A 27,704-nucleotide genomic window follows, 5' to 3' on the forward strand; every position below is an offset into this window, starting at 1 on the left:
AGTCGTTTTTTTTATTCCAAATGTTTAGGGTAAAATAAACTGTAAAAGATACAACATAAGCATCCAAGCAGAATGGAAAGAGAAAATAAAAATAACATACAGACTAGTTGTTTCTCACACACAGCTCCCACTTTGGGAGTCGACCCATCCTTCTACCCCGAGGACAATAAACGGGGTCAGGAACTGAAAGGTGAGGGTGGTAGTAGTCAGAATAGTATCTCTCTCCACTCTCTTTTTCATGATCATTCAGATGTCTGTCCAAATCAGCTGCCCCGGGGGTCAAATGTTTGGCGTTCAGATCCGTCAACTTTATTTAACGACACAAATGCTTGTCAAAGTAAAAAGGAGCCGCTATGGGATGATGCTCAAACATTGCAAGTTGTCTAAAGAGCCCAAACGGGATCAAACATGAAGATTACAATAAGGCACTTCGCTAGACAAACCCAACCTTAACAGAGATCTAAACACAGAGGTCAAATGAACAGAACCTTTATTTTCCAATCAGCAAAAAACAGTGTGGCCACCCTGCAGTTTAAACAATGACGTGTGTAAATGGGCTGTACACAAATGATCATACACTTTTTAATACGCTTTAAAGAAGAAACAGACTGGTGCAGTTTTTTTTTTTTTTCAAATGTTTGGTAAAACTGATTCTGAAGGAGCAGGAATGATTTAACTAATATGACAAGAAGGGGTGCACATCTGCAGTCCAACTAAGTGCTGCCTCCTAGAGCCTATGAGAAGTAACTGCACATTAAGTTTACAAACATTATTTGGAATAACCTGATAAAAAGAACATCATCGGTGACCATTTATATTTAGGAAGTGTTTAATTATGTATTATAACTAGTTTGACACCTCTTAAAGCAAGTATACAACTCTTACGAATGCTAAATGTTTATATATAATAATAAAAAAAAAAAGGGGGGACACAGAGGAAAACATGGGGAGAAGTCTGATCAATTTACATGACAGAGCTGTACACATGGACGGCTGCCAAAACTCGATGTCGAGCTCCAAAAATTTCAGATTTTTTAAAGGGGAATTCTTTTCAGCCGGGAGGACCTGCGCAAATACTTGTTCCATTTCAAAAAATGTTATTTCTCATCCTGTAATCTTTTTAGTATCCGTCGGAGACCTCTCGTTAGAATGATTTGTGAAAACAAGGCCAGATGGAGAAAGTGCGAGACACAGTTTCCACCCTGAATAACAACGCAGGAACAGAGTCAATTAACTTTCAGTAGAACAATTCAGCATGTTGATCCTCTTCAAAAGCACGAGAAGCATTCGGCCTGGCAAGGTTGTCATCTCCAACCTATTAGGAAATAACTGAAACGAAATACGCCGCCGACAGGAAATGTCTCCGAGTGTTACATACTTTTTGGTTGCCGGGATTAGCTTGGATGTTTAAAAAAAATGAAAACGAACCGAGGACATCGTTATCCTGCAGCAGCTGATTTCCAAGTTGGGTCTAGCGAGGATTCTGGTCTGTGTTGGAGAGGAAAAAAATTAAATAAAAAAAAATAAAAAAAGTGTCCAAGCTTGCTGTTTGCTCTTAAGGCCAAGATACAATGCGACACATTGAACAGAGACATGCCTTCTTTTATCGCACTGCTCCTCCTGTTGCTCAGGAGAAGCCCCTGCATCACGGCTTGTTTCGGTATCCCAAAACTCAACACGTCTGACTGACGGGTCAGAGGAACACGGCAGAACGAAAGAAACGGGTCTTGTGGACCTCTTGGCTGAACATTCTTTGAGTCTTATGAACAGTTCGATGAAGCAACATCAAAAAGAGCGTCGGGTTACGGTGTGTCTGGGAAACGGGGACGACCAGAAATTTCAGCCTCTCTGGCTGCTGTTTTCAGTTTCTCGGTTCGGGATAAAAAGGGATGAGAGACGACCAGAATGCTAGATAGGGGGGGAAGCAGCAGTAACGAAGGTCTTGAAGAATCTACAGCGGACTTAGGTGTTGTCCAGACCATTATTGTCTTGTATTAAAGTGTGTGTCCAGGAAAAAAAAAAACTAACGGAAACAAAAACTGCTTCTATTACCTAACTTGACACTTCACTGGTGCAGGTAGAACAGGAACAAAAGGAACCGGGGGAGACAGAGCTGGATTTCGATCTGTGTGGAGGGACAGGTGGGCTGAAAGGAACCGTCATCTTAAACCAAACAAACTCAGTCATTTAGGAGCCTTTGTTTTCTATTTCCACCCAACAGCACCTCCCGTCCTCAGCCCCGAGAAACTGCTCAGAAAGGGAAGGTGGGGTGAAGTTGTTGTGGACTCACAACAAAAAAAAAAAAAAAAAAAAGAACTCGTGATGATCCGTTACCTATGAGGAGACGACTCTCCTGCACCGCCCCTCTTTTAATGAGGGACTAGTGGCTGACGAGACCCTGCAGCATCATCATCAGGCGCCGGGCCCTCTTGCTGAGGGGGCTGTGGGGGTCCTGCTGCAGGAAGGTGAAGAGCTTCGGTCGGACCTGGGCCAGCACCGAGGACATGTGGTCTCTGGTCAGCGGGTCGCCGTGGTCCAGATTCATCACGGCGTCCTCCAGGTAGCTGAGCAGGGAGACGGAGGGAAAGAGATGTCAGATGATGATGAGAAAAGAGCAACTTCCATTCATATTATTTACTGAAGGTAAGAGCAGGAGAGAATATTTTAGAAGAAAAAAAAATCTAATTAAATTCTACCTTTGAATTATAAATAAACATAAAATCTATTTGCAGCATATTAACTTATCTTTAACTTGACTATGTTATACTTAAATAATAATCAAATCCAACTGGCGTGCAACTGCCCATATTCATAAAATAGAACTAGCCGTAGAAGCTGTCGGGATGGGCCTTCAGTCCATTTCTACCAAACGTATTGAAATATGCCAATTCTGACATATTCAACGAGACGAGGACAGAGAAGAGGACTGTCGGCGCTCAGTCCGAAAGTAGCTACAGCTATGAGAGCTGTTCAGATTGCTCTCTTTCTCCCCCACCCACAGTAATGGAAAAACATCTTGGCCAAATAAACAGACGTATAATTCCGAACGGTTTAGAATCTCTAATTTAGCACCTTAAAAGACAGTTACTTAGCACGAAAGGCCAATTTTGTTCGATGTGTCGATAATTATGAGATAAAAAAAAAAAGTTTCACATCTTCAATCTGAAAACTTCCTTCATTCAGATATAAAAGCAGTTGGAGGTTGTGTTTTGACCCTAGGAACAGCTGCAGGGGACAGAAAGGAAGGCTGCTTCCATCTCTGTCGCAATTTTCTATCTTGGTTTGATCGTCAAGTGCCGTCCTTGATCGTCTTCCCGGCTGTGCGAGTGTGCACCTTGTGGTTTTCGCTCAAATATCATCATAAAAGATTGAGTTATGCCTCCGTCACCTGCGCCCTGCCTTCTCGCTCAGAGAACACACAACATTAAACTCTCCAATTAATTGATCTAGTCAGACGCCTGGCGGTTCGACGGTCCAGTCGTGGCACCATTTCTGTCCTGCTCCGCCACCTTTTGTCTTTACAGTTTAAATGACCGTCACCTCAGCGTCCGGAGCTCTAACTGACCCCAGTCTAGCTTTAGAGCTGCTCCCACATGAACCTCTACACTCATATTACAGGTCCACCAAATCCCCATTAACTGTCTACACACTCTTTATGACTCTTTGTGACTTTTAATGTCACTGGCTAGAACACCAGACTCTGACCAGCTAGTTTATGTCTTACAGGAGATAATGCTGCTATCTTCATTGTGTCCGACCCTTTTAAAAAAAACATATAAAGCTGCTTTTTAAGCTCCCTTAGTTCACACCCTAGTCTTGGACCCGTTTGGATAAAGACGTGTTCTCCAAAAGCGGCCAACGATCCCATTGTTGCTTTTTGTTTCTCTTTGGGAATCTTTCATGGATTCTTCAAAGATACTATCAATCAGAAGCACAGAATAGGAAGTCTCCTTTATCTTGTGCAAAGCCTCAGAAAAATTACCGTAGAATTGCTGCAGTTTTTGTCTCATCCCAATATTAATTGACTTCTATTTACTTGTGTGAGCACAGAGTTTTCCTGCATGGCTCAAATCTAATTTGCCATTTAAAGTAGGCAAGAGTCAAGAGATGTTAAGACATTTTGTGATTTATCCTGTTTTGTTTCTATCTGCTGAAATCATGCGACCCGTACAGACTGAACCACACCCTATAGGCCTCATCTCTCTCTCTCTCTCTCTCTCTGTCCAGATGGCACAGAGCAGCACCAGAGGGCCGTGTTAGCAGTAGGAGGCAGCTGCAACGCAAGCGCAGAACCAAACAGGCGATCCAGACACAAGAGTCGTGCTGTAAAGGGACTCTGATGAAGAGATTTTTTTTTTTTTTTTTGGGGGGGGGTAGTAGAAAAGAACGTCTCTCTGAGGAGACACATCCACACGCATCTTGAGAATAACACAAGACACTTTTCTGTTAAAAGAACAGAACCACGGAGAGCATCTAAAAATCGTGAAGCTATTCACAGGATTTTGCTCCCCGGACGGCCATGTAGCAGGGATACGGACGGAGCAGTGTGATGGGGTCAGCAGTTTAGCACCGCTTAGCACTCAGGAGACGAGGAATAACGGACACGCGATGGAGATGAGATGGGGAGCAAAAGTTTAGGCAAAGACTGATAGACGATAGAGCATGAGCCAGCTTGTGTGGGTGAGAAGTCGTGTGATGCGTTCACTGCTACCGCTTTGTGAGAAAACGAACCTAAAATAAAGACATTTTGTGAAGAAGTGAGCTTATACAGCTCTCAGTTTTTTGATTAAACCCGAGCTATGCCTGCTGCGTAGCAAGACAGGTCTTACATCAAACTACAGTGATGTGAGGCGACATACTGAGAGTAATCTGGAAAGGATACACGCAAGATCACTCTATATTTTCGTTTGGAAACATCTGACAATTCATTTTCACTACAATAATTCTTCCCTTATTTCTTACTGGGTTTACAAACATGAATACATATTTGCTTGTTTTTAAAATGTGTTATTGCAGTCACACAAGATTTCAGATATTTGAGTTTGGCTGGTTTGATGGCTGAACTGAACCAATATCACTATCATTATTTTCATGTCCCATTGCAAGTGTAGGGAAGCCGTCTGCTTACGAACATTATTATTCTATAATATCATAAGACATTGTCATAAAAAGTTTGTATCTCACTGACAAAAACCTAATACATTGCGAAGCCCACACTGTGCCTATTGTGTTTGGATTTTCAGTGCGTTCGCCTTCAAATTACCCACAAAGAACACACTGTATGTTTACTTGGGAATAATGTTTCTACGGATGCAAGCTAGCGAAAACAGAAAATCACAAACTGTACCAAAAAGATGGGATTTGTAATAGCCTCACCTGATTTTGAGCTCAGAGCGGGTTGTAAGGTTGGAGGAGAGCTGCTGGATGAGCGACAGCAGCACGGGCTGGCTGAGAGGGCAGGGGTGCTGACCAAACACCTGCTGAGAGTCGATGGTCTCACACACGTACAGGACCAGGTTCAGATCAGTCGCCGACAGAGCCTGGAAGGAAAAAGAGAGAGGGCGTTGTATTCAGGTCAAACCATTTTTATGAATCTCTCCTAAAGAAAAGGACACAATACACCGACTCATAAGCGAGAAAGGGTTCGGCCACTAGCTTCATCCACCTTGGTGGCTGTACGTTACTTCTAAAACTAACCAGAAAAATGTCTATAAAGAAAGTACAGATTTGTTTCTTCTTGATGTCCAATTGTAATAAGCTCCAATCTTCTAGGCATGTAAGGTAGTCAGGGATTCTATTCAAAGTATGAGCTGACAAGCTATTCTGATGTTTTCAAGTGTCAATCTAAAAGGCCATGGGTCCAGAAACTGAGCTCTTTGCACATCAACATGGAAGATGACCAATAGCCAGAAAGATTGAACAAATGGGTCTGGAAAAGGTAAGGGACAAAAGTTTATAGCGGCCACTTAGAGTAGGTTCAGATTGTGGAAGACACGGTTCCCTTTCATGGCCGGTTTACGAGTCACAGTTCGGGAGAGTGCAAAAAAAAAAAAATGCAAAAGGTTTCTTATTTATTTTTAACAGCATTTTCCCAACTATCTCAAAAGTCAACAAGTCACTATATTCTAAAAAAAGCTGAAAAGCATCTCTTATATTACGAAATTGAAAATACAGGTCGCTTTTTCCTCATTCCTCTGAGTGGCACATCAGTTAATATGCATTTGCATGCGTTTCCTTTCACAGACCCTATAGCGGTGGAGTAACACTGACACATCATCCTCATCTTATATAAAACACTCTCGACATTCCCATTTATAGCCTGACCAGGAATCAGAATCTCTTCATAGGGTTGTATGCACTGGACTGCGGGCCCCGTTTTGTAGACACAAATTCTTACAGTCCTTGTTTCAGATACATAGCTACTTATGAGAAAACACCAGAAATGAGTGTCTGCAGCACAGCTATTGTACTACCGTTATCTGTGAGTGAAGCAATGTGAAGTATTTGAAGCATATTGGCTCGCTGGACCTTATGGTCCAGGTGGGCCTTTGTGTGTGTGTGTGTGTGTGTGTGTGTGTGTGTGTGTGTGTGTGTGTGTGTGTGTGTGTGTGTGTGAACGTGCACGCATTCATTAAAAGAAATATAGCTGCAGCGATTACAATAAGTACAGCGCTACACCTGGTTGTATCTGTCTGTGTGTGTGTGTTTGCGTGTGTGTGTGTGTGTGTGTGTGTGTGTTACCTGCTGGAAGGCCTGGTTCAGCTGGCCCTGCTGGAGGAGCTGCAGCATGTTGGCCTGCTGCGTCTGGTAGTCGAGGTGCGCTGTGGGGACGGGCGTGCCGGCCGCCGACCTCATCGCCTGCATGATGCTGGAGGTCACCACTGCCTGCTGCTCCTTCATCGCCATGCTCACCTCCCCTTTGACGATTCGCTGCACATGGCTAAGAATAGACTCCTGCAAACTGCGGCGCAAAACAGCAGGAGAAGGAAACGTGAGAAAGAGGGCCATCCTCCATATTACGTGTATTTTCAACCAACTTTACTGTACTGAAGCAGGCTGGCCAAGTCAGGAAAACATCATTCAAACACTTTTGTAAGCGTTATCTTCTCTATATGTTGTATTAACATTTGATTTGAGCCATTACTTTAAATCATTAATTAAAAAAAAATCTGGTTCTGCACAGTCCGCCCTTGTCATTTCCTTTTCAAGATTTTAAAGTTTAAGATGGCCAACTACTTTCTCTCCGCTCCCGACCAATCCATAAACTCTAGAGGCCATGAAATTAATTGCAGAGGGAACAAGAGACTTGATCGAATTTATGTTCTTACATTAGCCTCAGGATTAAGCCTTGCTTGTTTCTACTCTCCAGCCCCATTATGCACCTGCTCAATAGGCTGTGAATAAGGCCAGGGCTTCCTGGCAGATAAGAATTATCTGATATTCAAAATATCCGCTTGGAATGTCAATCAATGCTAACAGCTCAATCACTGCTAGTAATAAAAGTATATTTAGGGAGATAAGTAAATGTAGTTGAATGATGAGGACAACAGAGATTCTATTAAAATGTGAAAGAAGAAAAAAGTTTACAGTAGCAGCTTTCCAATCTTAAGAGGCCAACAGTGTGGTAAAGCCAGGATACATACTTTCCCACCATCTGCTGGATCTGGTGCTGGACCTCTGCCCGCACATTAGCCGTGATGTTGTTGGCCAGCTGATCGGTGGAGCTTTGGAAGCTGTCGATCGTCTGCTGGAGCTGGCTAATCAAGGGGTCTCGTGTCTCCTGCTCTCTCTGCTTTTTGCTCTTCATGTGGCTCTCGAGCTGCTGGATGTCTGCGAAGATAAATGTCACCAGAAAATCAGCTCTCCCCCCAAACACAACAGGTACATTACAAATACACTTAAAACTACATTAGCAATCAGACTGAATCACTCAGAGCAGTGTGAATGGGTAGCAGTGATGCCAAACCCACTGTGAATCAACAACCAGCACACAACTCCATGATTTCTGGTATTTTAATTAAAAACAAAAAAGTAGCATTCAATAAAATTTGGAAATACACGACACTACAAAAGTGGAATTTCCAAAAGAAAACTTTTACAAAACAAGCTAGTAAGAGGTCACTGGGTCTTTAGCATGCAGCTCAGAATGTGATCTAAAAATGAGGATTTAATTACAATCTAGATTTAGGTAATTGATTTCATGGAGATGATGCTTGTGGTTTTGCTTAGTGTTTATATATTCTTTCAAATCAATTCAAGAGTTTTCCTCAATATATAGTTTAACATTCAACATCCGCCCATGAATCTGACTAATAAGGGGAAGCAATGCACTATGTATTGATATATATTACACTTGTGGAGTTATTGCATGCACCGTGCAACAACAACAAAAAAGAGAGAACCTGGGCATAAACAACATAAACTGAAGGTTTGCACAGTAGCTGGAAGGCAGTGCGGATGTAAATGCAGCATTCACAAAGTTACAATCAATATTTACCCACAAAAAGCTAATCCCTGAATTTGATCGTGGATTAAATTTAGATTGGAACAAACTCACAAGAGCGCACGTGCTCCGAGGGGTTCTGTGGCCTCCCTATTTACTGCAGGGTAGCTGTGCGTCTCCCCTCTGTACACATTATGACAGCCTTTGTAAATTTTGTAAAACATCTAGCCGCCAGCTTCGAGAAGTGGGCATGAGCACAATCTCAGAATAAATGGACTGCTTATAAACACATCCGAGCCCCCACTCAGTCTGGAAAAGATCACAAAAGATGTCCCTGAGCTTTTTTTGAAAAATATGGTTATTTAATTAGACTTTTAGATAAACAGACCCTGATATCAGGCCTCGATAAAGAGAACACAGTAGCATTTAAAAGTTTCTCAAAAGGTACATTGGCCATGGTGAGCTACCAGAACAGCTTCAAGTGTCTGGACATCCAGTGACTGAATGGAAAGTCCATTTCCACATAAAAAATAAAATTGCTGACAAAACCGCACATTTTGATGCTTGATAAGACCGCCTTACATTCTTGTGTGCCTTGTTTAAAGCTGTCGTTGATTTGTTGGAACATGGACTGGCAGCCTCTCTCAAAAACGGGCAGCACGATGCCCTGGAAGGCGTCTTTGTAGGCTGCCTGGATGGGCCCCTGCATCGCTTCGGCCGCTGCTCGACCAATGGCATCAGTTGTGTTCTGTTAAACAGGAAGTGGGCACGGTAAGAGGGGCAGGAGAGAATGGATGGTGTTACGAAGACTTTGGATAGGACAAGAAACAATGCCAGCCACTTGCCTTGGATTTGACCACCTTGCTGACATTGTCCTTCAGGGTGATCTCCACAGCAGTCAGCTTGGCAGCGATTGTGTTGCTCAGCTGCCCCGTCACTGGCTCCAGACTCTTAGAGATTGCTAGAGAGGGGACAGAATAGGCAAGACGGATTAGCAAGAACACACCAAGTAGACCAGATCAAGGAGCTGCTAATCAGGCAATTTTTAAAGCTAATTTTGATCCGAGCTTTCAGACTGATAAGCAAATGGGTCATAAAATGTCATCAAAATACAGATCCTTTGTTTATGTCCTTATATAATTCAATGTGTCAGCTATCTGTTCATTCATTAACAGCGGGACACCCAGTCCTATATCTGCTTTGCTGCAAAATGCCTAAAAGAGCTAAAACTCTGAAAGCCAATTTCAAATCCAAATACAGAGAGCTGTCTGAGCTGCACAATTCCTTTGTCAGAAATTGTTCAAATGTTTAAAGTACCTTTATACACAGCTACACCAGATAAAGAAAAAAAGACTTAAACACTTGTCTCCTGAACAAAAGAGTACATTTTCAAGTGGATGGTGGAAAGACTAGAGAAGAGAAACCAAAGACAGAAGACACCAGACTGTCGAGTTATATACTTAAAATCATCCATGTCTGCAACCGGCAAACAAAAAAGTGGAGCAATACCACCATCATCTGGTAACAAATGTGGACGACTGCTCTTACACACAGTCCACGTGGTCTAATCAGAGTAAAGCTCCGCTCTGTTGTCTCTGTGATTGAGAATTTTGTTCTTAATGACGTGCGTTTGTGTGCGTGTGCTCACATTGTGGGACAGTCTTCTTCATTTCCTCTCGTAGCACTTTGTCCATCCTGTTGGTTAGCACCGAGCTGAGGGTGTTGCTGAGCTGCTGGCTGAGTTGTTCCTGAAGCTGCTGCTGATGGTTCTGACTCTCTGCCAGAACTCGCTCTAGTCTGCGCTCTGAGGTCACGAGAGGTCAAGGCTCATAATAATATGCACAGAGATCATCATCAAGAACTGCATGTAAACAACTTTGTAGAAATTTGTTTGAAATCGCATACTAACAAACCATTTATACCAAATGCATATTATGTGGAATTTGTGTATGTGAGAAATGCCCAGATGTCGACTAGGTTGACAAGAATTTCTGAGTATGTGACCTTACTGGACAAACTCGACCGACCTATAATGCACTGCGGCTCCTCAGACTGTCCGATGGCAGACCGCGAGGCAGTCAGTTTAAATTATTAACTGTTGGATAAAATAATTGAAGTTAATGTAATATTAAAAGGAAAATGCTGGAGCTCACATGTATAATGTAATGTAAAAAACACACTTAACCCGTAAATATTGAATCATTTAAATTTGCCTTAGAATATTACTGAAAAGTATAACATTTATGGGCAGAGGTAATGTCAACAGTAGCTTGGAACGGTAACGTCATGATCGATACAGTTGTGTGTATTTAAGTCCAGTATGTTAGTGTGCCATTTCAAACACAACTAAGAGGTTCAGAATATCACCCTACATACACAACCCTTTTGTGGCCTTAGGTGACCTACTCTTGTCACTTAAAGTAAGCATTTAATGGAAGTGATGCAGGGTAGCTTCAGGTGGTCCAGTCAACTCCAAGCCTCAGTTTGTGTGACCAAAATCAAATTAATGCTGCTGGTGAATTCAAACGATCTTTTAGAAGTGGAATAACAGCAGCTCAAAAAAGCCTTGGGTACAGAGTGGTTGAAATGCTAAACACCAAAACAGGACTGTGGGCAGGGAAAAGCCTGAAGGATACGCTCTTGTTCCTGGTGGTTGGTGAGGACGTGCTCTACTTGGGCCATGATGGTGCTCTGCATGGCTTCAATCTGCCCACGCAGGTCAGTTAACTCCCTCTGCTGGCTACGCAGCAGCATCAACAGCTCGTCCTGTACTTCAGCATTCATCTATGGAATGGAGAGCATGATTGAAAGAAGAGAAAAAGTGCTGATTGAACATATGTATAGATATAAGTAATCACTTATTTGCTAAAAGATTGTTAATGTATTTCAAATCTGGTCGCTAGCTATCTGCCAGCTTGTTTCGATATTTTGCTGCCCCTTAGTGAGCAAAAAAACAACTTATGGTTGTGTGTCTCCAAGAGAACATCAAAAGATGTAAATAATTTAAAAATAGAAAAAATCTTCTTCCATTCAAAATAACAATGTGGCAGTTAATAGTATAAAAGATCACCTTACCTGACCAGAATCCATTTGCCTGGACTGAGACAATTCACTGACGAGAAAGGAGAAAGAATGTAAAAAAAACTTTTAAAGATAATATTCGAACCAGTGTCTCAATGTAACAAGTAAAATGTTTAACGTTTTTAAATGTTAAACATTTGGGTATGAATGTTATTGATTCTTACTGTGACTCTATCCAATTAATCGTAGCGAAATACCCCACTGAATACTACCAATACTAACAAAGTATCTGAAGCGACAAACATGATTTCAGCATGGCGTTTGTCTAATCCTGACTATCTATATAACCCCAGCTGCTCAATTGAGATGAATTATGCTTAATGAAGTCACAGTATGGATTGAGAGCACTCTTTGTTTATTTTGCTTCTTACTTTATGTGAAGAGCAGTAGAAGTAAAATGGCACGAAGTAAAATGGCACTGAACTGCTGTAAAACAGTCGTTTTTCATGTGACTAATCACTTCTTTCTGTCAGTGAACAACCTATTATGATCAAACCTAAGTGACTGCCTGACAATCTTTCATCCATCATAAAACCAAGCTTAAAAATACAATTATAGATAGATGTGTTTTTCTAACCAAGAAAACAAGTATCCACATTTGTTTTTAACATTTTGTTTTTAACATTAAAAGGAATTCTATACAGAATTCAAGGCATAATTTACGATTGAGGGATTGCCTCCATTCGGCAATCAACCTAGTGTTGGTGGTACCGGTGGCTAGCATAGTGCTAACATCCTAATTATATGGTCTCTACCTCACATTAGTGATTTCTGCTGCATTCACATTATCAGCTAAAGATTTTTTCAATGTCATTTTCTTAAATAAATTAGTTTGTACCTGAATCATGAGGAGTTTTTCAACAAAGTGTCACCTAATGCAAAATCCTTTTCCCACTTTTTACAGATTCCTTCACTATGAAAACATCAATGTACCTGTCATCTTTCTTGGTCTTCCTCTTCACTTTTGGCGAGGCTCGTGGTGAGGTCTTCCAGTCCTTAACTGGCAGTCTGTGAGAAGAACGAGAGCCACAATTTGCTGAGGATGATGCCAGGTTGGCCACCTCATCATCGGGGTCACTGGGTCAAACACACACACAGACAGACACAGAGAGAGAGAGAGAGAGAGAGAGAGAGAGAGAGAGAGAGAGAGAGAGAGAGAGAGAGACAGAGAGAGAGAGAGAGACAGAGAGAGAGAGAGACAGAGAGAGAGAGAGAGACACAGAGAGACACAGAGAGAGAGAGAGAGACACAGAGAGAGAGAGAGAGAGAGAGAGAGAGAGAGAGAGAGACACAGAGAGAGAGAGAGACAGAGAGAGAGCGCTGTTGTAAATCTATGCAGAAGATATACTCTTTAATCATCTTGGAAAAGATCAATATAATCAACTTTATTGTGCCTTATATTAGGTACTGAATTTGTTTCGTTTCCCGTTATGTGTTCAATTCAGTATCAACATAAACAAAAAGACTGTGTTCATTTTTGTTACCTCTGCTCTCCACCAGCGTCCTGACTGTCATTCTGGGTGAGGTGATAGGAGCGTCGGTGGTAAGGTGAGCTCAAGTGTCTGTCCTTCGACTCCTCTCTTGAACTACAACAAAGTAAACACAAACCTCTTTTTACGAAATTATTCTCACACTGCTTCTACAATTTCAACCCAGATATGAAAGAAATGCTTATGGACTGTACTTGGTTAGACACAACAACAAGCAGACCGAATCAAGCGAGAAAAGGTAAAGAAAGGTAGGTTCCTTTCAATATTGTTGACAGACAATTCTTACAACAATCTGAGCCTGTCAGTGGCATAAACAAGCACTTTTAATGGACGCACAATGACTGAGGAATTGACTGAAAGATTTATACTGAAACTCGTTTTGCAGCCGCAGTGCTCTCCCTCAATAATGGACCAATTTGAAAGATTGTCTTATAGTCACATGGGAAAATGGGGGTCGAGGTTGGTTTTGTAAATACTGTTTCACAAGAAATAATCTTTCATTTTTCATAAGAACACAATTTGTTTACAATCCAATTTAGAATTTTCTTTCTTTTTTTTTTATGTTTGAATTGTTAAATGTATTTGAATGTGTAAATGCTTACCAGTCTCCAAGACCATTGTCCCTGAGACTGTTCCTGGTTTCTCTGGTGATATCAGGCGCAGCTGGCCAAGGTGTGTGGCTAACACCGCCATCTGAAGACCCACCGCCGACCCCAGGGTTCTCCTGCGATAAGGCGTTCTCCAGTAAAGACGGGGTGTGACTGAGTCTTGGCTCAGACTCCACTGACCCGCCCACTGGCCCATCAGCACCTCCGAGTTCAGGGGGCAACAGGCTGAGACAGAAAGTTTTTGCAAGTTCATTTTCCAGAATTTCTTTATGCTTTAAATTACTGATGAACATTTTAAGAATGCATCCTTGTTTAAGAAAGGATGGATAGATGGACATACTTTGCTGACAGCTTCCAATTTGTGTATTTACTTCGAACATTCAGCATTCATTTTAGCTTTATCTATCATTGCTCGTCATCAACCTACCCATTGTTGGATGTGCGTGGTGAGGTGAGTAGGTGCAGGGCAGATGCAGCAGACGCCATGCTGTCCGTCTGGAGAGCAGAGAGAGGCAACGGCTCCAAACTGGACACCAGGCTGCGCTGAAGTTGTAGGGTCTGGGATGCGATCTCTGGCATGTCCTGGGACATGGCTGTGGAGGCCGAGGAGATGACGTCCGGGGAGCGGGCCCTGGTCGGAGAGGCCAGAGGGGGCAGGAGGGGAGAATCCAGAACCTGAGGGCTGTCCAGTGCGAGAGGACCGCTAGGGGACGCTATTGCCTGAGGATGGAGATGAGGAGTGTGATGAGAAAAAAATAAAATAAAGACCATTCCCTGTAGAGAATCAAGAGGCTTGTAGAAGTCATAGAGTGTGTCTTGCCTGTAGGCTCTCTAGTCCAGGCAGCAGCACAGCAGAAACAGCTCTTGGGCTGCTGGTGGAGGTGGAGAGTGCCAGACTACTGCTGCTGCTGTTGATGTTATCTGCTCTGTTAGGACTCTGACTGACTTCGTCCATAGCTCTGCACACAGTAACACAGACATACAAGTTCACATGTGACCAGAAGAGCAGGAGATATGTGGGTATGTTAATCTATATTGGTGATTTACAGTTTGTAAAATGAATGGCAGAACAAAAGAAGTAGATATTCATTAACAATCCGTACAATCCGATTTCCAACAGAGTTGTTATGAGGACATTGATGAAGTTGAGGTTTTTGTCATAACCACAATGAAATTACAGATGATGGTCACCATTAATCTTATCATAATTATGATCTTATCCCTTCTAAACTGCATAGGGAAGCTCACCTGTTAGTTGAGTCTGAGTTGGTGCTCATAGCTGTCACGATGGTCAGACTGCTGGCGCTGCTGCCAGGAGAAGCCGGTACCTGGAATGAGACAAATAAAGTGATTAACAAGCAGCGAATATAATGAAGTGTTTCTGAAAAACCAGTAACCCTTGGTAAATAAGCTAACACTGTTACTGTATTTACAACCTGCATTATATTTCATGCCATACTTTCTGATGTTAGTCAGTAAACATTTAGAAAGAAATCCCATGAATTCACAAACTGAACTAAACTAAAGCAACATGGAGAAAACTGGTATTGGTCACATCGCAACCAAATTCTCCTCACACTCAAACGAAAGGTGCAGTCAGCTATTATATTCCACTAATACTCTTTGTAAAATTCAGCTAATATGAATATTAGAAATCATGTACTTCCTGTTATCTCTAGAGTGTGGACAAACAGAGTTGCGGCCTTGTATCTGCCGAGTGCCAGTAGCAGCACTCAAACAATATGCCGGAGGACGGTGCTATTCATGAGGAAAGATGTTGCTAGGCAACATACAAGAAATAGTTTGAAGCATGTTCTTTTGAAGGTTTTTTGGACTATTTTATTAACTGGTTGATGTTGTAGGTCACTCCAGCATGCGGACAACCCAAACAGCTTGTTAATGAAAGATAGAGAGAAGCAGTGGAAGAGGCTCTGGGGTAAAAGTACCGAGGTGCTTGGTGTCATGAAGGCATCAGGAGTCATCAGCTTGGTCCCACTGCTGGCAACCGAGTTTGACAGGAAGTCAGTTGGAGCAGGAAGTGATGGGATCTTCCTTAGGTCGGTCTGGGAGCCATTTCCTGATTCCTTGTCGGAGCTCTGGTCAGTGAGATGGTCTGAAAACCCTGCTGGACACAAAGTGTAACGAGTGCTTTATTTGTGTGGCTGTGTTTTACACACAAAGAAAGCACAAACACACAGTGCAATAGGACGATTTTGGGAGATTTTTGTCTTTGTATTTTGCAAAGTGAATGGTCTGCCTCCAAAGAGTGCTGCCAACGTTGACTTGATTCAATATCATTTGTATGGTTAGAAACCTGAGTAAACATAAAGATCCATCATCTCCAGAGATTTGTCCTTGTCTGTTGTTTTTTGAAATCTTGGGACTGTGACTTACCAAATCCATCCTGAGAATCAGAATGGGGCAGGAATAAAGCAGAGCTCGAACCCAAGTATGGCTGAAACCAGATCTGGACATCCTGCAGACTCCTGAAAACACACACACAGACACACTAATTTAAGACTACCCTAATGATTAAGACCTGGGCCCATTGTATGCTTCCTGTGCCTGACTCCACAAACACGCACAGACATCCCCATACCTCCACAATTAAATACATTCATAAAATTGAAAAGACTGCGATTCACTAACTGGTTATAAATGAAAAGCTAGTCTTTGGTTATTTGGTATTTACTGGTATTTACTAGTATTGACTGTCTTTAACCAGATTGCCCCTTGGGGACATTAAATCTTAACTCAAGCCAACATGATCCTAACACGGACATCAAACTGTAGGAAGAAACTTACTTGGTGTGGACACAGTAGAGTTTAATTTGGATCCCAGACTTGGACTCTGTTGGTCCTTGAGTGCCCTCTGGAAGAAAAAACACACACACACACAAAGTAATGCTTTGTTAATTAGGATTAATGCTGATACACATTTAAAAAAGGTGCTATTAATAACATTAAGCCACTACATGTCGCACTCTCATTCCCCCGCTCCATTGCATTCAATTCACAACAAGAGGTTGCCAGTTCTGTTGGCGATGTATGTAGGATAGTGCAGCTATTTGGTTAATCCGGGGTTTGAACAGTGGGGCAGAGATTCAGGAAATAAACAGCTACGTGTTGTGCACAGTTACTTCACTTATTAAATGAGATAAATCGACAAATTTGTTGCACAACCTGCATTTTTCATGGTCAGGTGGGGTGAGACTTAGACAGACCGTCATGTCAAGTGATGACTTTGTTGACATTAACATGTAGCTATACTTAAGCTATGACATTAGCTTGGGTTACTTTGTGCGATGGTGTTTCAAGATTCATGTAACGTAATCTATGGTAATCTTAGGATACGGCTAGTTTTAGGTAACCCTTAGCTTGTCATCTGAGCGTTGGTTTAGGGCAGGATATACGCAGGTATACGCTGTATTTTCTGTCGGCCTCCCACTTCTAAACCCCTCTTATGGGCATCTTTGTTATTAAGTTACATTGTTTGAGGGAACTAACGTTATAATGTTGTGTCCACCATCACTAATACTAACCTAGCTCCTGGTTTAAATATGCCAAATTATAATTTTATGGATTATTGTACTTCAATTATTATACAATTGTCTCACTGGCCTCGTTAGAAGTGGGAACCCAACGTCACATATCTTCCACAGGGATAAAGAAAACTTTCATTTTGAGCCGTCCGGAGTTTTAAAAAGGCTAATTCACAATCATAATACATTTTATAGGAAAATAAATAATTTTAATTTATACCTTTATAACAGTTCTTTGGACGTATATTTAAAAAAAAATTCTACATAAAATTATTGACAAAAAATACATCGGCCGGTTTTAAAGTTGGCTCTTGGAATAGAACATGAATATATTAATAGAAAACAAAATAAGGTAACAAGAATGATTAAAAGACTGCAGGAGAGAAATAACTTTTTTGTTTCTTCTGATGCAAGTGTGTTTGTGTCTGTGTGAGTGTGCATGCACACCTGTTGTCATACTCTCACTCTCCTCCTCTGCAGGGAGAACCTCAGTGTGTCGCAATCGGCAGTGGGCAACATCCTGGATCCCAAAGCTGAGTACAGGGTGAGTCAGCAGGAACTCCGACACCGCTGTGAAACTGGCCTTGCCTTTATCCAGATCCTGCCGCAGCTCCATCACATACAGGACCTGGCGAAGAATGACGTCAGCAGAGTATGAAGCTAGAGGCCGGATGACGTGGTATTGTGGGTCCACTTCAAAAATAACGGGCCATTTTCACCGGCACACTAACCCCAGTTTTAGAAAGACTGGCTCTTTAAACAATATTTAGTCAAACTGGCTCTCTCAGATGAGGAATACCCAAAGAAGATTTAATTTAATTAGGGTTTAACCCTCTGAGACCAGCAGGATCACCGGTAATTCTAGTCCTTTAGTGTCTTAATCTAGCCTTAAAGCTATCATATGAACCAAGAAGAACTAATAACTCCACTGGTACCAACCGGGTCATGCTAGCTGGTCTGGAAAGGGACTGAATAAGGCATTAAAGTAAGACTACTTTATGGTGGTGGAAAACATGAATGGCTATTTTCAAAAGGGGTCCCTTGACCTCTCACCTCAAGATATCTGAATGAAAATGGGTGTACCAACAAGTTTGAGCTTTGCAGACATACCCACTTTACACTTATGCCATAAAGTTTTGGGAAAATACCAAGCCGTTTTTGCGCTACAGTTTAAATGTGTTATTTTGCATATTCTAAAAATGGTGTATTTGAATATTTCTGCATACTGGTGTCCCTCAAAAGTTGTGTAATTGCATAAACTGGGAATGACTGGCTGAGATTCTTGTGAATCCAATTGAGATCACACAAAGTGACCTCACAGACTCATTAAAATTGTACCACCATAAATAAGAAACATATGGCATTCAGAAGACTAATGGCTTTCCAAGTATATTGAAAATAAGGGGATTTTTGATCAACAGAAGTGCACGCCATCCAACCTGCGAGAAATGCAGTTATTGTAGTCATCTTCAAATGTAAAAAGTTTTAGATACCAAAAGATTTTACTATTGTGTTCCTCAAGGTCTTGGCTTCTTAATGTGGAATTTTTGGAGGGATTTTTGTTTAATTTATCAATTCTTGAGTGGTCAAACATTTTGAAATTTTGCATCAAATCTGTGTAACAAATGGTATGTACCACAAATTTGCTGCAAAAACTTACCAGACATAAGTGATCATGAGAATGGTCTTTATATACTTCCATTATAATGTTCTAAGCCCCTTTACACAATTTATCTAAATTAATTTAATATTTAAAGTAGGTTAAGTTAAAAATGAATTAATTATTTTGTACTTTTGATTTATGTGTAGAACAGCTTGACACACACTGAGCTACATCTCAAATTAATTTTCAGCTTTCAGATGATGGGCACCACATCTGTATGACATATCCTGTTGACCTGCCATCTCCCCCTCAAGATCCCTCACAACCCCATAAAAAGAGAATATATGGTCTATGTGGGTCTCTAAGGGTTTAGTACTTTAGTGTTCACAAAGTTAAGGAGTAACATGAGCAGTAAAACGAGGAAACAATTATTCATAAACATAAGTTGAACCACACAGCTGAAAACATTGTCCTGACCTTTCTCTGTACGTCGGTGAGGATGAGAAACTCAGCAGCGAGGTCCAGACTGGCCTTCAGACTTGGCAGAACTGATGAATTGAACAGATCTGGAGAAAACCTTGAAGTTGAAAAAACACCACCATTAGTAACTTTAAATCTGTTGCTCTTAAACAACAATGTACATTAATGGGATGAGCTTCAGATAGCAGTAATAATCATCCATATATTTCTTGACCTGAGAACTAGATTTAGACTGGTGTGAGGCACCTGTTCAAAGAGAGACTTCCAGTGAGACATGAGCCTACTGTATTATATAGACTAATATACTATAGTATAGTAAAAGGCATCCCTTATTACAAAAAACAGAGAGCATAAAAAAAGGACTTAGACTTATAATGATGGATTAAAGCATTAACCTGATGGTCTGTAAGCAGGTCCAGGAAACAGTGCACCACATTTTCAACTCCTGGTTCTGATCCGCTCCAGTTATAAGAAACCGCCAGAAAGGAACTCTACAAAAAACAAAGTGGAAGAGTTGGCAAAGGAGAGGAAAAAGAGTAAACAAACTAAAATTCAAACAGCAACAGCCTCAGATGAATATATGTCTGTCACAATTTTCACTGAAAGCTGTGTGTGCACATGTGTATACTAACTCGGGGTCCTGTCTTTTGTGGTTATCACAGAAAAGAAGGCAGGAGAGGGGACGTCCTCCGTGGGGCCGCAATTCATGAAGACATCTGGACAAAAGAGAGAGAAAAGAAAAGTGAAGAGGAGATAGGAGGAAACCCACATCCACAGAGTTGGTTAGTGGTGAATAACACAGACAAAAGGTCAGTAGGTGACAGATACATCATGAACCTCATGATTCATTTCTTTCAGAAAAATACATTTGCATTTCATGATGAGGTGTGAAAGTAAAGAGACAACCTCCTTGCTTACCTCGGCTTGTCCTGTACCCCTTCTATGTATATCTGCCAGAACTTGATGTACCCATCGTGGCTGGCTGTGGCTAACACGGTTCCATCTGGAGACAGGGCCCCCTCACTGACCCGCTGGAGGGGCAGACACCAAACAAAATACACAATCAGTACTGCAAGGAATGTATGGAAGACACAGCATGCCACTTTGTTAAACGAGGTTACCGTAGTTTTTATTTTTTCTAATGAAAATCCTCTTAAGTAATGAAAATGGTTTCATGTTCTTGCAGAAAAATCATCATTTACATGAACTGCATTTAATTAAAACATCATTGTTTAAGAACTATTCAACACTCTGCAAGAATTCCTACATGTGCTTTATGCTGACTCCTACCTGGGTATGTCCCTTGATTGTGATGAGGCCTTCTTTTACATCTGTGTCATCGACGGGCCAACTGCTGTGGTTGGCTCTCAAGACCTCCAGGTCCCACACCTCAGCCTAGACAGGGGGATAAAATTAGGGGGGGGCAAAGTTCCCACTTTTCTCTCTCCTGATGCGATTGTGAAAGTAAAAACTCTCATACCACGTCTTCATGTAGGAGGGCTAGGGTCTGGCTGGTGTCGTCCTGGTTCTCCTCGTTGTCATCCTGGATGAACGGGCACCAGATGAGGCGACGGTGGGAGTTCAGCGGTGAGTCTTCTGGCCGTCGGATATGAACCACAATCTGATCACTACAGGCAAACTGGGTTGAGGAAAATTCTTGCTTCAGTGATCACTGTGCCAGAGCAGGCTGTAATATCACAGGGGTTTGTGTTAAATCACCATGCAGTTTGGGCTGCTCCGAGTTGAACATTTGCACTTAAAAAGCACACACAAAACTAAGATGAAATAAACAAGCCAAGCAGTAACTACTACCACCACTCTAGAGACACACATAGACCTGCACATCCTCCCACACACTCCTTTTGAATCTTTCCCACATGTCAGGATACAGTATCTTGCTTCCAGTGCAGGTGAGCTGCCAGACCATCAGGTTGCCCGCTTCGTCTACACAGCCCAACAGCGAGGAGTCCAGGTGGGCAAAAGCTAGATCTGTAACAGCTCCGGTGAAGCCCTTCAGTAGAGAGCGCTCGGCAAAACTCACGCTCAGGACACGAATCATTGCGTGGTTGTTGGCTCCTGAGGAAACAGATGTTCATTCAAAAAAACAAGATTAAAAAGGTGACCTTGAGTATCACAGCACTTTCATTTATGCAACTACATACACGTATTCAATCATGTTGTATCGAGATGTTGTCAAATTAGAAGGACGGGATAATATTGGGAGAAGATCTGAACTAGAACGGTGGCCCTGTATCATGCTCGGCACACAAACACATAGGTTTTCTTTAGAAAAAGGAAAGGGCTCCTATGAAAGCTGTAGACAGTGAGGTGGGTGTTATCCAGACTAACAAGGTCACTGTTTCTGTATTAGCACCTTTCAATGCTGTGAGCAGCAGAGACCAAAAACAATTCACCTCCATTCTATTGTTGATGTGTCACCACAAGTGAGAAAAAAAATGAAATGCTCATCAATGTTGTCACAAAATCAAATTGTGACTTCAATTACATACCCTGCCTAAATATCTCGATACTGATATTTAAAACTATACCACAGGAATAATCTAAGATTTCAGATAAAGTTATGGAATAATGGATGACAAACATGGAACTTCAAACTATTTTTCTATTAATTAAAAATGTATTAAGAAAAAAAGTCGACATGCAGTAATCTGATGTCATCTATGCAGATATCACATTTAAAAATATTTATTTTTATTTTTGTTTAACAGCATCCCCTGCCATTGCATCAGTAATAGTCCAGGCAGAGAGTGCTACTGCAGCACAGGAGACGGTGAAGGGATTCCATTAAAGGAGATGCTTGGACAGATTCAGAGAAGATGGTGAATATTATTTTATCGGTACATTTGGTCAGTAATAAAAGCCGCGTTGTTACATTCCTTGTTTTTGTTAAAGAAAATCCAGCTCAGAGCAGGAGAGTGCAGCCAGCGAGGTTCATGACCTGCTTTAATCTTCTTTAAAATAATTTGTTGACTCCATCCTTCTGGTTAACTCTAGCTTAATCCCACGACTCGCAGTTATACGTTTTGACTGCTGCAACGTTAAAACCACTGTTTCCTGCGAGATCCAAATCCAGGCCGCAGAGTGCCACACACACGCACGCACGCACGCACTACAACACAGTCATACTTAAGGTACTAATAAAATAGGGTATGTACCGTTTTTGACAGCAAACTATTGTGATACCTTTCTAGTATTAGTGTGCCATGCAGCACAAATGTTTACACTGTAAACATTAAAGCTTTAATTCAATTTTTTTTTTTTTTTTTTTAAATGTATTCAATTTACAGCCATGTTAATAGTTTATCAGCTGGTTTAGGTTTAAAACAACCTGTGGGAGCATTTCTTGTTTTTAAATATATCTATTATATATAATATCTCAAGTGTTTTTGATGATTGATGTTCGGAAGAATTAACAGGCCCTCCAGGACTCTCACCTCGGATGGCGTAGGCCAGGAAGGAGTTGGACACGGCTATCAGTCTGCCATAATAATACTTGTGTTCCCAGTCGTACTTGGCAACAGGTTGAATCTTCACCTGAATGAAAAACAAATTTACAATTCAAAATCAATTAAAGCTCTCTTAAAAAAGATCATTATGACTTTTTAACCATGAGGCTGTGGCTTTCCAGAGCCAAGGCCAGGCGATTCAAAATGAAGCATAAAAAAATAAAAATTTACTGTGATAATTTACATCTTTAAAAAAAAAAATGAAGACATCACATTTATTGGATTGAAGGATCTGTAATGTTTTAAAAGCACCATAGCTTGTCTCTTGTGCAAAAGCAAGCTCTCAGCTCTGGTGAGTCATCACAACACACACAAGCTTGACTGTCTTGAATTGTTGGTGTTGTGGGTTTCCATTTCGGTCTTGACGATATATATACAGTGGGGCAAAAAAGTATTTAGTCAGCCACCAATTGTGCAAGTTCTCCCACTTAAAAAGATGAGAGGCCTGTAATTTTCATCATAGGTATACCTAAACTATGAGAGACAAAATGAGAAAAATTCCTGAAAATCACATTGTCTGATTTTTAAAGAATATATTTGCAAATTATGGTGGAAAATAAGTATTTGGTCAATAACAAAAGTTCATCTCAATACTTTGTTATATACCCTTTGTTGGCAATGACAGAGGTCAAATGTTTTCTGTAAATCTTCACAAGCTTTTCACACACTGTTGCTGGTATTTTGGCCCATTCCTCCATGCAGATCTCCTCTAGAGCAGTGATGTTTTGGGGCGGTCGCTGGGCAACACGGACTTTCTACTCCCTCCACAGATTTTCTATGGGGTTGAGATCTGGAGACTGGCTAGGCCACTCCAGGACCTTGAAATGCTTCTTACGAAGCCACTCCTTCGTTGCCCGGGCGGTGTGTTTGGGATCATTGTCATGCTGAAAGACCCAGCCACGTTTCATCTTCAATGCCCTTGCTGATGGAAGGAGGTTTTCACTCAAAATCTCACGATACATGGCCCCATTCATTCTTTCCTTTACACGGATCAGTCGTCCTGGTCCCCTTGCAGAAAAACAGCCCCAAAGCATGATGTTTCCACCCCATGCTTCACAGTAGGTATGGTGTTCTTTGGATGCAACTCGGCATTCTTTCTCCTCCAAACACGACGAGTTGAGTTTTTACCAAAAAGTTCTATTTTGGTTTCATCTGACCATATGACATTCTCCCAATCCTCTTCTGGATCATCCAAATGCTCTCTAGCAAACTTCAGACGGGCCTGGACATGTACTGGCTTAAGCAGGGGGACACGTCTGGCACTGCAGGATTTGAGTCCCTGGCGGCGTAGTGTGTTACTGATGGTAGCCTTTGTTACTTTGGTCCCAGCTCTCTGCAGGTCATTCACTAGGTCCCCCGTGTGGTTCTGGGATTTTTGTTCACCGTTCTTGTGATCATTTTGGCCCCACGGGGTGAGATCTTGCGTGGAGCCCCAGATCGAGGGAGATTATCAGTGGTCTTGTATGTCTTCCATTTTCTAATAATTGCTCCCACAGTTGATTTCTTCACACCAAGCTGCTTACCTATTGCAGATTCAGTCTTCCCAGCCTGGTGCAGGTCTACAATTTTGTTTCTGGTGTCCTTTGACAGCTCTTTGGTCTTGGCCATAGTGGAGTTTGGAGTGTGACTGTTTGAGGTTGTGGACAGGTGTCTTTTATACTGATAACAAGTTCAAACAGGTGCCATTAATACAGGTAACGAGTGGAGGACAGAGGAGCCTCTTAAAGAAGAAGTTACAGGTCTGTGAGAGCCAGAAATTTGCTTGTTTGTAGGTGACCAAATACTTATTTTACTGAGGAATTTACCAATTAATTCATTAAAAATCCTACAATGTGATTTCCTGGATTCTTTCCCTCCATTCTGTCTCTCATAGTTGAAGTGTACCTATGATGAAAATTACAGGCGTCTCTCATCTTTTTAAGTGGGATAACTTGCACAATTGGTGGCTGACTAAATACTTTTTTGCCCCACTGTGTGTGTGTGTGTGTATATATATATATATATATATATATATATATATATATATATACGCTCATTGACTGTGCTATTGCGTTGCTGATGATTTGCCTTCTTACCTTGTTGCTGCCACGTGCCTTGCTGTTGATGCTGGTATCTTGACTTGCCACTATCTCCACATTGTTGGAGGTGATGGGGAAACAGGTGGAGCCATCATCACCAGAAAGGCAGCTGAAATTGCAGGACGCACATTTAATTTCAATATTGATCGAGTTTTTTTAATTATCAAATTCAATAAGCAGAGAGACAGCACTGTGATTGTCCTTCATGTGATAAAGTCAGCCTAACTACAAAGTTGTGCATGTGGCTGATTCTAAGAACCAACGTACATTATCTGACACTCCTGAGTGCTGCTGAGGTCTGTGGAGATGGGTTGGGTACAGTCTGACATGGATGACCGATCAGTGCCTCCCAGAAGGCCTGCTGCTCCCAATAACCCATTCAGCTCTCCATTGAAAGATGGCATTCTCAGGCCATCACTTGATGCATCTGAGGAAAGACATTGAATGCAGGGGTTATACGAAACACTGTAAAAAGAAATACATTTAAAATGCAGTCGGAGAATTTACAACCTGCAACGAGATGATTCTGGAAGTCTATTGCCTTAATATTTTGACAGCGCTTACAGCCCAATACAGAATCATAAAACTTCATAAAAAATGTAAAAGAAACAAAATGTTATCATTAAAAATTTACATTTTGCCTATAGTTTTACTGAAACCATTCACAATTTATTTCTTCAAAATCAGTAGATAAGGTTGGGATTAGTTTTTCAACCTGGTGTTTATCAGCTTGGAACATCTAATCTGTTTTTTCATTTTGCACTTTCAGCTCATCCACGTTTATCTTGCTTTTGACATTGTGGAAGAAAAACTAGAATATATTTCATTTGAATGAAAGTACAATTGACAGTCTAAGTTTCCAACTTTCTTTTTAAAACCCCACTGGGATGATAGCAATATTAAAAGGAAAAAGTTTGGAAAACAACATCCCCATTTGAGTTAAGTTAGTGAGGTATGGGGAGGTGGTTCTGTAATACGCAAGGGTCTTTTTTAAGAACAATTAGCCAATAAATACTAGAGTTATTAAATTGTTAAGCTATAGTTGCTTTAATATATTTAATTATTTTGACCTGTTAATATAACAGGTCAAAATCCTCTAAGGAAAGCAGAATGGTGTCAGCTAGATGCTAAATCACACCATACTACTTTGCAGACAAATATCTTTTAACACATTTCGATATGTCAGAGGAGAACCACAGGTGGAACTATTAACCTCACTAATGACATTCAATTGACGTTTACCAATTCCAAAGCACTGTTAAAATGCTTGCTGCTCACAGCCACTCCTTACTGGGACACTTCAGTCAAACAGAGCCATGATTAATGATATCAATTACACCTGGTCTTTACCTGGAACGACAAAATCAAAATGCCTGCTGTGCAAAACTTCCGTTGGCATCAAGAAATAACCATTTGAGTAGCTTGCTGTCTGTCCAAATAATTGCAAGCACAGCAGGAGAGCTTTCACAGCTTTTCCTGTTAAAAATGTCTCACAGAACAATTAGTTCAGGAGCTGAGCAAAATCATACATAAAGTTTGATTTAAAAAAAGTTGCGAACAACTTTAATGATCTTTCATCTGTCTGTATTATAATTATTTTTTTACTATATTTCAATTGCTACTGCTCCTCAACAGTTTTTAAACCAAATAACCATTAGTAACAGTTAGCTATGTGAATATGGTTTATTTCCCATGACAGGTATAAGGTTAAAAAGCAGCGGGTTGCTCTGGAGCCCGCTGGGGTTTCACCATCCTCCCCAGAGCAAGAAGTCGCTTCCTTACAATACTCGATCACTTTGACAGGTGCGAGTTTCAAAATGACCGAGTTGAACAGGCAGCGGACACAACACACAAAGCTGAAAGGAGTGTATTCAAATTGGCCGAGAACACCGACCTTCTACGCAGTTATGGAGGCTAAAGCTAACTCTTGATAGCAGTGAAATGACTCTGGCTTAACGATCCTCCCTTTAACGCTTTGAAGTCACAAGGGAGCAGGTGTTGAGGAGATTATTTCGATTAAAGGAAACATTTGTTCTACTTATTTTTCGCCTGGCATTAACACACCCAGCTCTCCTACCCCAGAACACAGACTGGTGCATAAGCTAGCTGCATCTTGTAACGTAAGGCTAGCTCAGTCACAACCATAAGAAGTACTTCAGACCATCCCGTCGTAGTTGGCGCTCTAACATTAGTCAAAAAGACATTTGTAAACCTAATGACATCCAGATTGTGCTTTCACGCAACGCGGTAGCTTTCGTTAGCAGGTAGTGAAACTGCTGCTCAGCTAACTTTACTCCAGTGCTGAAGCGCGCTCAGCCACTGTGGCTAACATTAGCTAGTTAGGGTAGCGCTCCATTAGCTGCTGCGGCCTAAACTAGCGCAGCCGCTTTTCATTCCCGGTCCGACTTACCGGTGCTGTTCCCGGGACGGTCGAGCTTGAGGATGTCCCGGAGATGCTGGGTCGCACCCTCGATATCTATATTAGAATTGGACGCCATTTGTAGGGGGAAAGGGGAAACTGGGTTCATTTAGGGGGAGAGAATAATTTCTTGTTTGATGCGATACTGTCACTGGTCCTTTCGTTCACCCAGAGCAACCGTCTAAACTTCCGTCATATCCGCGCCGTAGGCTCCGGGTGGTATCTGCGTCAGCTCATTGGTTCCTACCTCAAAGTCTTCTAATGCGGTGCATAGCGTGCATGTATAAATGGGGTGACAGAGTGGTTTAATTAACCAGAATAATAAAACATTTAGGAGACTTGGTCTTCCTTATTATATGACTTCCTTTAAATGTTCAGTTTTTTGGTCATGTGCAGACAGAACAATGGGAAAAGTGTAGTAATATTTGAGGTG

At 41.4% G+C, this 27,704-nt stretch overlaps 1 protein-coding gene across 2 annotated transcripts; it reads right to left on the bottom strand.

Moving 5' to 3' along the window:
• Nucleotides 1-27,481, bottom strand: edc4 (enhancer of mRNA decapping 4). 2 transcript variants are annotated; one of them, XM_054620555.1, is made up of 30 exons: nt 27,263-27,481; nt 25,120-25,279; nt 24,850-24,961; nt 22,703-22,802; nt 21,137-21,323; nt 20,728-20,875; nt 20,538-20,642; nt 20,166-20,278; nt 19,880-19,963; nt 19,643-19,738; nt 19,245-19,344; nt 17,612-17,792; nt 16,428-16,494; nt 16,017-16,108; nt 15,569-15,747; nt 14,871-14,950; nt 14,443-14,581; nt 14,050-14,342; nt 13,617-13,847; nt 13,009-13,110; nt 12,458-12,532; nt 11,519-11,555; nt 11,080-11,227; nt 10,092-10,247; nt 9,289-9,404; nt 9,026-9,191; nt 7,644-7,830; nt 6,742-6,961; nt 5,377-5,540; nt 1-2,564 (listed from the first exon to the last, which is right to left on the bottom strand). In XM_054620555.1, the coding sequence occupies exons 1-30, from the start codon at nt 27,378-27,380 to the stop codon at nt 2,381-2,383; spliced, it is 4,140 nt and encodes a 1,379-aa protein (XP_054476530.1). In that variant the 5' UTR covers nt 27,381-27,481; the 3' UTR covers nt 1-2,380. The 2 variants fall into 2 exon arrangements, with proteins under 2 accessions (XP_054476530.1, XP_054476529.1); XM_054620554.1 differs by having other exon boundaries at nt 12,458-12,601.
• Nucleotides 27,482-27,704: the final 223 nt, after the last annotated feature.

This window comes from Anoplopoma fimbria, chromosome 19 (genome assembly GCF_027596085.1).
Source record: "Anoplopoma fimbria isolate UVic2021 breed Golden Eagle Sablefish chromosome 19, Afim_UVic_2022, whole genome shotgun sequence".
NCBI classification, from domain to species: domain Eukaryota; kingdom Metazoa; phylum Chordata; class Actinopteri; order Perciformes; family Anoplopomatidae; genus Anoplopoma; species Anoplopoma fimbria.

Coding starts and splice junctions, on each gene's coding strand:
- edc4 (XM_054620554.1), bottom strand. CDS start 27,380: ATGAACCCAGTTTCCCCTTTCCCCCTACAAATGGCGTCCAATTCTAAT. Junction 19,964..20,165: donor GGGGTACAGGACAAGCCGAG/GTAAGCAAGGAG, acceptor TCTTTTGTCCAG/ATGTCTTCATGAATTGCGGC. Junction 13,848..14,049: donor CCACGCACATCCAACAATGG/GTAGGTTGATGA, acceptor TTTCTGTCTCAG/CCTGTTGCCCCCTGAACTCG.